The sequence below is a fragment of the Notolabrus celidotus genome, chromosome 5 (assembly GCF_009762535.1).
Source record: "Notolabrus celidotus isolate fNotCel1 chromosome 5, fNotCel1.pri, whole genome shotgun sequence".
NCBI lineage: Eukaryota > Metazoa > Chordata > Actinopteri > Labriformes > Labridae > Notolabrus > Notolabrus celidotus.
This window is the reverse complement of record NC_048276.1, coordinates 12,284,668-12,296,890: the sequence shown is the minus strand read 5'-3', so window position 1 is coordinate 12,296,890 and position 12,223 is coordinate 12,284,668. Positions and strand designations below refer to the sequence as shown.

The following is a 12,223-nucleotide window of genomic DNA, read 5'->3' as shown; positions in this document are numbered from 1 at the left end:
GGTCCCTAAGGTGCAGGCTGGGAACCTATTGATGACTTGATTGGAAACTAACAGTGACCATATCTTAGAAATCACCTTCCTTAAGACAGCAGTAGAGTAAACCAACAGTTCTTATTTATGTGGCAAAACAAATATGAAGGATTAATTTCATAAATGCATTAACATCATTGTTCTCAAATTGCCTTAATACAATGCATTGCCTTTAAAATGAAATAAAGTACATTTCCTGACATGATATTTCTATGAGTATCTCTCTTTGACTTGAGTATAATTCCAGTGTGATCATTCCCTGGTATTAACATTTCAATTATCCTGTGGTTTTACTGCACTTCCTTTTAGTAAGGAGAACAGGATGCAACACTAATTAGAAATTTCACTCAGCCGTGTTACCACCACAGAAGAAAAAAACACAAGTCCAGACAGCATTTTGAAGGAAAAACTCCAGACTCACCTTCCTCTGCAGAAGCCATGAACACCCATTCCAGGAAGATGCACCCCAGCAGCACGATGCTCCAGTATGTCAGCTCCATGACGTTTGAGCTAAAAATGGTAAAAAAGTAAACCGACTTCTGTGTTGCCTTGAATTACAAATCAATTGGCACTGGCAGCTCGGCTGTGCACTCCCTGACCGCAAACCACTCCGCATTTAAAGTGGACTTCAGTTCAGAGAGCCTCACACTGTGGTCAAATCACTGCAGCAGAAAAATACACTTTAGCTAAGTGCGGGTATCAGTCGATTTTTGACTTAGGAGGAGCACCTCCAGCCGGGTGGGTTCAGCTGCTTTAATACCCAGTGTTATTACCACGGACTGGAAAGTTCTCCTAATTGTCCAACTTTGTGTTGTGGTGAAAGTCTGGCCATAAAAAAACAACAGAAGCAAATCACAGTGCTGCAGCTCCTCTCCAGCATCAGTCCTCTGTCAAGCGCATGAGCTGCATGCTTGTAACTTTGTATCCGCGGTGTTAATAAGCTTCTTTGTGCCTTACACGACTTCTCCCAAATGATCCCCCCTTCGGCTTCAGCGTGGTGACCGAGCAGGCTGGATCCTCACACAGCTAGGGCTCCTCACTGCATGTCTGATAGCAGCAGAGATCAATTGGATTTTCAGTCGGATCGTACCTTCTTCCACATCTTCTCCTATGGTTCAGCAAACAGTCCACCAAAGTGTTGTTTTTTTCCCTTAAAGCTCCAGACTGTTTTGGTTGCCGGAGGGGGGGAACGCACGAAAGGTGTTGGGGATGTTACGCGACACGTCTAGTCTAGCCTGAATTAACGAGCACAATTCGTCTGAAACTGAGAGAGAGAATGTCTACTTTCTTGTCTGGATAAAACAGCAGACTTTACGCACAGTGGATATGAAAAGTTGTGCGCGTAAGTGGCTCGGAGGGCTGACTACAGTAAGCTGGTCACCGAGGACTTCATCACCGCATCAAACCCGGAGTCGACTGGCAACATCAAGCTCCGCCCACCCCGTGTCCATAGCAGGAGAGTCAAGAGGGAGGGGGAACATTCAGAACTTCCTTGGGGCGCCTTTAAAATAAAACACTGTAATTACAAACACATTTAAGAATGAGTCAGTATCCTGATGTTGTGGGAAAGCATTCCTTTTTATTGTGTTTTGCTTTGTGAAAGTCACTGTTTTGATTTTGTAGACGGTTGTTTCCTTATTGCACTCGTGCCTTTTGTACTTATATATATATATTTTAGTAGAACTTGATTTTTAGTGTCTGTCTATTTATGTTAGTACAGGGAGTACGCAAAAAAATACCAGAGTCAAATTCTTTGTATTCTTAAAATACATTGTGAGTAAAGTTCTTTCTGATTCTGATTCTGGAAATCTGAAGCGGCAACCTCCGGTCTCAAACTATGAAACCCATGTGGAAGTGTTACAAACTGCGATTAATCGAGAATCTGCTTGAGGCTGGCTGCAGAAACACCAGAAACCACATACACACCAATTCAAAAAACACAATCTTTGCAGCATTAATAAACATGTTTACAGCCTGGTTCAAAAAACAACTTGTCTCTATGTCGCTAATTCCTCTATCGGCACACACTGTACGGGGGGTGAATTTTTTTCTAACGTGAAGCTTCAGAAGATATTAAGATTACGAGTTTTTGCTCAAATAAATACATGACTGACTTGACTCCCGGACGAGAACACAGAGTTGTTGGCTAGGAGGCTCAAACCCCACCTCTTTACGTCACACTCTGCCTGGTTGAGTTCCGCAGTTCCAATAAGGCTGCCGCCGACCATTGGCTTCAAAACAGCGCTCAGGAACAGATGGGTGACGTACCAGATACTACCTCCATTATTTATACAATCTATGGTTGTGATGAGCAAGCTTTAAAGTAGCATAGAAGAGATAGAATAAACTTAAACGTAGAGTGATTTTATTTTCATATCAACAAGCAATAAAAGGCACAGGTATATTATCCTGATACAACTGGAAAACTGATGATAGGTCTCCAAGGAAAAGCTAGAAAACAAAAAAAAACATGAACGTTTCATTTAAATGCCACAATAATTGTGGGAAAATATCTGTTCGTGATGGCTTCAACTCAACTCAACTTGAATATTTGCGTCTGATAATTACCTAGTCATCCACTTTCTAAAAACATCAGTAAGCTATTGTTGTGTTTTGCCACATCAGTGAATCAGCAGCAACACTTTAGCCTTGGTTCCATTGTACTTACTAGACTTTTGTTTTTAAACCGAATTTAAATTTAGGAGTCATCTCACCAGAACAGATATCATACAACAATGCTTTGTTTTATTCAATAAGGTGCAAAGGCTCAGGTTTAGATATCTTGTGCGTAATAAGTGTTGCTTTTATTTTGAAAACGGGATTCAACAACTTCCGGTGTAATTTCGTCCTTTTTCTAAGTGCCTTGCTTCCAAAACAACAATTAAGTCCGTCCTATCTACAAGTACTGGCATGCTGTTTCAGGAACTGTCCTCCAGAAGAGACCCGCAGGTGTAGCAGGTGGTACAATCAGCCTTTAGTGTGAAAAACTTGGCCCAATCCAAAGACAGTTTGCTGGGAAAGCATGCAGAAAAAAAAATAACATGTCAGGACTCAAGTCAGAACAACTCAGAGCCTAGAGCAGCACAGCTGAATGATGCAGGTGTTCAAAGACATCCCAACAGGGTTGACACTGAGGCTGTGGGAATTTGAACAGGGAAAAGTGAGTCCTGTGTGGTTTCCAGTGGTGAGGTCAGCTGAAGCTGAAGTCTGCAAAATGCAGATTGGCCAACTTAATATGTCACCTGACTCACTCTGCAACCCTGCTGCCTCATTGCTTTTGGCAGATTAGACTTTGTTTGTTCTTGCAGTCTTCTAAAATACAGAGTCTGCATTATTAGCATTGCTAGCATTGGAGCTATCGTGTTTGTGCTGCCTCACTTCCCATTTTAAACTTGTGTGTTATGACATCTCTCTAAAGTGAATATTTTTCTGCAACCAACTATCTCAACACAGCATAATTTAATGAGACCCATAACATTACCGATTCATTACATCAGTGTTGCAGCACAGCCCATTTCCGTATTTAATTAATGAGTGTTTTCCTCAAGGGAAACTGGGTAGGCTCCATTTTTTTTTTGAAGATCTGGGAGCGACAGTGGCATAAATAAGAGAAAAATGCTAATTTTGGGTCTAAATGACGAAATGTAAATAAGAAATTAGCAATTCAAGCTCACTAATGAAAGCAGACTGATGTTAAATTTTGGCGAGGCAGGGACAGTGTTTGCTGTTGTCTGAGTCCAACTTGTGCTGTCGAGTAGATTGTTCAAACTTTGAGAGACATAAAGAAAGACGTCTCACTAATGCCACCACAGGCTAACTCACAGTACGATGCTGTATCACAAAATGACAGAAAAAAAGAAACTGGAAATATTAGCAGCAAGTCCAATGTTCTGATGTTGCTGTTTCACTCAACATCAGCAGCATATGTAGGAACTATTGTAGAATTTGTCATGCAGCTAAGATAATGTAGTTTCTTTTCTTATTACATAGCTGCTCTGCTTTGGCTCCCCTGTTGTATTGCTGTGCTCAACTGCACTGCAACAATACTGTTGTGCCAGAAACTGTAATGACTTAGGTCGGGGAGATATTTCTGCAGTTTATTCTGACTCCATCACAAGGCTTTCTGCACACTTTAGCAAGAAACATCTCTATTTTTTCCTCTGTTCTTTTGTTCATTTGTAAGTGTGTTATGTAAGTGGTTAGATACTCAACACAGCAAGCAAAAAGAAGATGCTTGGATGTGTTCAACCCACCAGAACTGTCACATTGAGTGTATGCAGTAAGTGTATGATATTCTTCTTCCTCATTGGCTTTAATCAGACTCCACCAGCGGCAAACTGCAGATAAGAACACAGAGACAATTAGACTAAGAAATGTCCTTGTGAGGTTCCATTTCTCCTCTTCACACAGCCTTGAACCTCCTGAGTGTAAGGCAGAGGAGCTTTGGGATCAGAGTGACCTACCAGCGGCAGAAAACAAAGCTACTACTCTGCTATTCTTCTTTTTTCTTGGAGGTAGTGTTATCAGGAAGCTGAGTGTCGTTCTAGTTTTACTAACTAAAAGCCAGATTGAAGGCGCAGGTTTTGGGGGATCAGTGTAACTGCTTTTGTTTGACCACTTCTACCAAAGATGGAGAAAAAGGATAGAGAGACTTGAAGCTAATACTTGGACAAACATCATGGAAGTAAGTGACTGTAACCCATAGATTGTATAAATAATGGAAGTAGTACAGTATAGTATATAGTATAGTATATAGTATAGTATAGTATATAGTTTTGAAGCCAATCGGTGGCGGCAGCCATATTGGAAATGCGGAACTCAACATGGCATAGTGTTACGTAAAGGGGCGGAGTTTGAGCCTCATAGCCAACAGCTAAGTGTTCCGGTCTGGCAGTCAAGTCAGTCATATCCTCATTTGGGCAAATACTTGTAATCTTAATATCTTCTGAACCGTTGCGTTAGAAAAAAATTATACCAGGCTGTAAACATGTTTATTAATGCTGCAAAGATCGTCTTTTTTGAATTGGTGTGTATGTGGTTTCCGGTGTTTCTTCAGCCAGCCTCAAGCGGATTCTCGATGAATTGCAGTTTATAACACTTCTGCATGGGCTTCATATTTTGAGACCGGAGGTTGTAGCTTGCTGTAACCATATAATCCTCCCTTACCATAGCCAGTTGCAATAAGCGTATGTTGCAGCTATTATGACAGAAGTGTCTGACTGCTTCTCTTTCAGGTAGATTGAAAGTTTGTATGTACATGGTTGAGGCACATATGTAAACAAACAAGATGGCTGCCACTAGTTTGGATCTTCAGGAATTGGCGATCCCATTGGTATTCAGCAAACCAAAAGCCATTTCACATTACACACCAACAGTTACAGTTAGTTAGTAAATTATGTTGTGTCAAATATCTTCTTATGTGGGTCTAGTAGTCGTATCAATTGGGTGCAGTGGCTAGCAACTAGTGTTGTAGTACTCGAGACCGGTCTTGGTCTCTAGGCCACTTATTTCAGGTCTCGGTCTCGTCTCGGAATCAAAAGCATTTTTACTTGGTCTTGTCTCGGTCTCGGACTGGGCGGACTCCGTATTTTATATCAAGACCAGTCGAGACCACCACTGATGCTCTCTGTGTCCCTGTCATTACTGTGATAAGAGAAAGAATGAAACATAAGGAGTCCAAAGAAAGGCAACAAAGACGAAACCAAACCTTGTTTGTTACTGTCAATAGTATTCAAAGCAGACTTAAATAAAATAAACAGTAGTATTTTATTTTGTTAACTCTCATGATGGTCTTGGTCTTGTCTCGGTCTTGCCTTGGTCTTGGTCTTGGCTCGGTCTTGATCCCTAAATGTCTTGGTCTTGTCTTGGTCTCGGTGCACTCTGGTCTCGGACATGCCTTGGTCTCTGTTAATGTGGTCTTGACTACAACACTCCTAGCAACATAGCCTAAAAGAAAAATGCTACATCATAGTTTTTGTTGCCCTGATTAGCTGTCATATTGAGGTTCCTTGTGATGCCAGCCGGTCAACAACAAAAAAATCCACTTGTTTGTATTGTCTTCATGGAAATGTTAGTATGCTAACGTTAGCATTCAGCTAAAAGCACAGCTGTGCCTGAGTACAGCCTTGAGGAGGAGCAAGAATAGCTGCAGACTGCTCGAGCATATGCTTACTCTAAGGATTGGGATTCTGGATTCAGTGTCTTGCTCGAGGGCACTTTGTCATGTGGACAGGATGAACTGGGGATTAAACCTCCATGGCCAGGATTCATTGGCCCAACCCCCTCTGCCAGAGCTATACTCATCCCTGGTTGCTTTAGGCTTTGTCGATGTATTCTCTCTGCATAACAAAAAAAAGTTCCTTTTTGAAACCTTGTCTTTTAGAATTCAATCCAGAGAAACCCTACATTATTTAAGTTCCTTGAGTTTGCAAAGAACCAAACATCAGGAGAGTGTTTGAGAGTTCTTGACTCACACACAGGAACAACTACATACACATGTACACTACCAATCAAACGTTTGGACACACCGTCTCATTACATTTTTTTAATTCATTTTAATTATTTTCAATATTGTAGATTAATACTGAAGACATCCAAATGATGAAATAATCTGGTTTTGCCATAATATGGATTACAACAGTAGTCAAATAGAGCTATCCATTGTGTACTAACCCTACCTCTGATCAACACAACTGATGGTCTCAAACACATTAAGAAGGGAAGTAATTCTACAAATGAACTCTTGACAAGGCTCATGTGGAGACCACTTCATGAAGCAGACTGAGAGAATACCAAGAATCTGCAAAGCTGTCATGAATTTGTTATTAATCTACAGTGTTTCAAATAATTAAAATAAATACAAACCCTTGAATGAGAAGGTGTTTCCAAACTTTTGACTGGTAGTGTAAATTGCTCTCTTCTTCACTTGATAAGCAATTTTCTGTCAGTGTCATGTGACAGAGCAGAAGAAGAAATGCAAATGCTAAAGCCTCCAATACTTCTAAAGTCCATATTTGCTTATCTCTTCCTTGATAGTAGGGACATAGCTTAGCATACCTGAATAGTACAGCAAATTTCACATTGCTACATCCTGATTTTGGGATCATATGTCATCACTTCTCTGACAAAATGAAAGTGTGCATTTAGCCTAGGTGACATTATAAGCCTTCACGGGTTAAGCTGTGCCCTTGCAGATAAAGCTTAAAAAGTCACACCAGAAGGATGTATTTTTTAAAATGCTGTCGTCTTTTGGTTGGTGAAACTCTCTTTGAACGACCAGAATCCTCATCATTTGTCGTTTTTGATTAATCTCAAGGTTCTTAAACATAAACTACAGAAGGTAATGTTTCTTTGAAGCCTGCATGCAATGTTGTTATTTACAGAAAAGGCACAGAGTTGACATTTTTCATTAGAAGTGAATATTCCACAACACTTCAATCATTCACTTTCATATTATTTCAGTTAGAAATATCTTCTGTGGCAGGTGTGTCTACGGTGTAAAGGAGCCTTAAGAGTCAGCGAGAGGCAGAAGAACCAAGAAGGTTTAATCCAACATCAGTCGGAAAGCTCTGGCACAGAACCACGGGAGTCTGTATTATCGTGGGCTTTAAACTTACTGAGGTTCAAACACCATAAAGCAGCATCTTAACGGGCAAATCCTGCACCACACCCAGCTGCACACCACTGTGAGAGGAATTATCTGATCTTTATGCAGTCAGTCTGATATAAGGATAAAGAGCCGTAGAGCGGCTGAGGTGACATCATTCGCATCTACCATCACAGCATGAGGTATAAACAATCTGATCTCCAGTTGTCCTACACAAACAGTTTGATGGGTGCCAGCTGGGACCACACGGATGGAGGAGCTGAAAAAAATGAAGAGGGGACAGAGAATCTGTGAGCAGAAGACGCAGCAGGCTGAAATTAATAATAAAATATGAACATGGAAAGGATTTGTGTTTGATCCACTACTCCAGGCTGTAGCTGTCATGTTGTAATGAAGATAACAAATGATGCTGACAACCTCCTGTGTGTCGCCAAAGTGTGTGGTAGACTGATTGAATTTTCTAAGTGAAGTCAATGAGTAACAGTTCCTCAGATTCTGAAACTCCTAGATAGTAACAAGCCTGCTTTATAATTATCCTAGATCCAAAAGGATTTCCTCATCTGAAGAGTTCAATCTGTGGAGAAAAATATACCCATCTTAGAGCTCAGAAGTATGGAGCAGTGATTTGTACACTTAAAAGAGCCGCGCCCCAATTCAAGGTCTGGAAATATTCCTTCGAAAACTCAACTCTGATAAAAACCTGAGACTTAGAAGCAGCATTTCCTAATATACTTTTGATTTGTAAAGAGGATAATTCTTCACTAAAGATGGTGCACAATGCATTAAATACAAAAATCATTTTTACCATTTTAAAGCCTGTAATAGGATTCATCTGACAGCAGTCACAACAGCAGAGTGGACAATACTGAAGCGCTTCTCTTCTCCCCACAAAGCAAATATTGAAAAGAAAAGAAAGAAAGGAGAAGGAAAGAAAGCAGGCTGGGGAAGTAGTTTTTTATAGCATGTTTTAAAGTTATAGTAAGCACACCTCTGACAGATAAAGAATGGTTAAAGCTAATACCAATAATTTTGATTTAAGGTAGGGATATTCAAGCTTGGATGGTGGTGAATGTGGCCTTCATCTCGCAGGACTGCATTAAGTAAAGATCATGCTTTTGAGTTACTATAATGTACCAGACAGAAACAAACCTGAACAAGTGAGCACCGCAAAGCAGCATGTTAGTGTGCTGGTTAGCACTGCTATCTCACAGGGAGCAGGTTCTGGGCTCAAATCCCAGCAGGGACCTACTTGTGTGAAGCTAGAAATTTCTGGCTTTCTACCAGCAAAGGATTGAACACGCTTTTGAATATCTTACTGGAAAGTAGATAAACCAGAACAAGTAGATCTGCAAAGCAGTGTATTCCTGTGGTGGTTTGCACTGACACATCCCGGGTTTGTATCCTGGATGTTCAAATGGAATAGTCTGGATTCTGCTCGCTCTAGACTGACCATGCTTTTCTCAATGTTCTGAAAAGTAAAGAGACAGTAAGTACTGACAGGCAGTACAGTGGTGTGTTGGTTGCAGACTCAAAGTGGGAAGGTCATTGGTTCAAAGATGATGCTGAACTGATAGAGATATGTCTGAGAAACTATCTTCATGTCATTACAAACTGGAAAACCAGCAGTCCAGCATTTTAACAGCTGTTGGGCCTCCCACCCAAAGCGTGGCTTCAAATGAAAATGGCTGCAATATGAATATGGAGTGTATTGGCTTTACTGGCTCCCCTCACAGAGGCATATAAACAGTTTTTAGGTCACTCAGAAAGCTTTGAGATAATTCTCAGATGAGCCTACTTTCCAACACTGGCAAGACACAAGTGTGAGCTTCTCTTTCATCCAAATCCAGAGCCCTGTGACTGCAGCTCTGGCCCCCAGCAGCAGCCACACAGAGGTATTACTCCATTATCACCCCTTTGTGAAAGAGGCTGCAGATAATTGCTGGTGATACAGTAATAGGGCACCTTGATCCCTGTAAGAGTTGTGAGATCCAAGTGTTTGACAATCATCCTGCTAATTTTCACCACGCCAGCTTCCTCCTGTCATCTTGTTTGGAGTGAGATTTGGTTCTAATCTGCGGCTTGATTTAATTATTCCATTTGGAAGCATTTGTTTCTCATCCCCCCTTAGATTTAAATGACTGTCCGCCCTGGCAGTGAAACCGGGTGCCTGCAATGGATTGTTTTCCAAACATGAATCACTTGAATGATTAAAGGCAGAGTTAAATCCATGAGTCGGGTGCTTAATTAGGGAGAAATTTGGAGTTCTAATTTTGAAGTAACCACATTACTTTGGCGAGTTTTACAATAATCCATCTGTTGGGCATCTGTCTTGCTCTAGGATCCAACTGTGCTTTTCCCCCCCCACCAGCTCGGGTGTAGCAGCATTAAAACCCTGTGTGGAGGAGACACCTGTTAATGGCCAACAGGAGGATAACAAGAACATGTGGACTGAAGTCACCTGATGGCTGTAAGGTCTTAAATGACCTTTGATGGATACTCTCCCATCACATATTTCATACCACTCAGTTAGTATAAAACAGCAGAAGTTGGGCTTTGGTCAATCAGGTGATTGAGTTATTTTAGGAGGGAAAAACCTCATCCCTCACAACCTTGAAAAAGTAGTTAAGAAAATGGATGAAACAGGAATGATTCACTCACCCTATTTAATCCCCTTAAAAACATATGCCCCATGTTCACCTTAAACAGGTTTAAAAGTGGGAAAATATATGTATTTTACCAGTCTGTGGTGGCAAGTGTGTTATTCTATGCTGCAGTCTGCTGGGGAAGCAGTATAAAACACAAGGATGCAAGGCGACTGGACAAACTAGTGAAAAAAGCTGGCACGGTGATTGGACCCGGGTTGGACTCACTGGGGGCTGTGGTGGAGAGATGCACACAGAAGAAGCTAGAGGCCATTCTATATTACACAGATCATCCACTTCACAACTTCTTTGTGGACCAGAGAAATAGCAGCTCATCTCTCTGCGCTGCAGGACTGAGAGATACAGAAAATCATTCATCCCTGCAGCCATTAGGCTTCATAACTCTCTAGCCAATGGGAGATGAGCTGACAGACACCTGAATTACTTGTTTTATGTTTTATGTGATTTTTATAATTCTATCTGCCAGACACCTGGATTTCCCCCTTCGGAGATGAATAAAGTACATTTTATTCTATTCTGGGGGCTGGCTTAGCTTGTTCAGGGGCGTACACAGAGATACATATCAACCAAATACTGCATAGCATGCATGTCTTCATCAAATGTATAAACATTTTTAGTATCCTGGCAAAATCTAGAATTTACTTAAGCATTAGAAAACATTTTTTTGGATGGTAAGCACAAGCTTGTGCAAGACATTCAGGGTTGAGAAGTTCTTTCTTGATAACATCCCTAGCCTCTCCTCTCTATGATTTAAGTAGAAGTTTAAAGGAGCATTTCCTAATTCTCTGGAAATAAGAAGGATAGAGAGTCTTGGTAATCTGATATTTTGCTGTTACCTTATCGATTATGTGTCCTATTGTGTTTTGAGAGAAAACACCAAAGGTAGTTTCCATTCAAATCTGACTTTTCCTGTGTTGGTAGAAACATTTGTCTTGGTTGTTTACATCCAAATCATAGATTGTGCCCTCAGAAACTCTACATATGAAGAAAATATGCATCAAGCTGTAGGCAAGCGCAGGGATACCCACCAACAAGCTGTGAATTCTCTACCTGCTCACATGCTTTGGCGGCTGCATATAAGAGGAAAGGGTCCTCACAGTGTGCTTTTCTAAAGAGAAAATGGTTCCCCTGATGAGAGAGGGGGAGGCGGGGGAGCAGCAGGCAAATCAGAGCCAGACCAAGTAGGTGCAAATGCAGCTTTGAGGAGCTTGTATAAGCAGCTGAAAAATGGAGAATGAGTGCCCTCCACTGGTGGAACTGTTGCTTCTTTGCAGCTGTAACCTGTGGAACTGAATCAAGTCATCAAACCCCTTCAAAATAACTATGATTGAACAAACACACAAACAAGGCTGTGGAGACCATTTCAGAAAGCATTTTTAAATTCATTTTATTATTTTATAGCTAATTTACAACAAGCGCTTCACTGAACTGGAACATTTTAATTTGCTTGATATTGTCATTGTTAAATATATTTTTCTGCATCAGTAGACTCTGATGTAACTTTGTATTCAGTCTTTTCTGTAAAAATTCATATATTTTATAAGGAATATCACACTATGATACGGATGGCTGAGAGAGAGAGAGATATTAAGAAATACATTGAACCCTCAAATAAAGAAATTGAAAACATATTACTCCATTCATGGATGTGTTGTCATGTGTCGTTGTTGTTTCTGTGATTCTCTCAATGTGTGAATGTAAATGGATCTGCTGATATCTTTGTGTGTGTGAGAGTGTGTGTGTTTGTGTGTGTGTGTGCAGATGTTGTTTCTGTGTTTGAGCAGTTAAACTGGGCTGTGGCTCTGATGGATTCTGCACTCGCATCAGTTCAGCAGTGTGCACGGCTAAACCTAAAGCCACACAGCACTCCAACATCTCATCATTTATATTTACAGCATTCCCGGCCGAGACCCATAAGCTCTCT

The 12,223-nt window shown here is 40.9% G+C and overlaps 1 protein-coding gene across 1 annotated transcript in view; it reads right to left on the bottom strand.

The window, feature by feature from the left end:
• ephb4a (eph receptor B4a) overlaps positions 1-1,476 on the bottom strand; it is a 56,211-nt gene extending 54,735 nt beyond the window's left edge. The window contains exon 1 of the mRNA XM_034683424.1: positions 452-1,476. Within this exon, the coding sequence (XP_034539315.1) occupies positions 452-530 (79 nt within the window). The 5' untranslated portion in view covers positions 531-1,476. The remainder of the gene's footprint in view (positions 1-451) is intronic.
• Between the last annotated feature and the right edge of the window lie 10,747 nt (positions 1,477-12,223).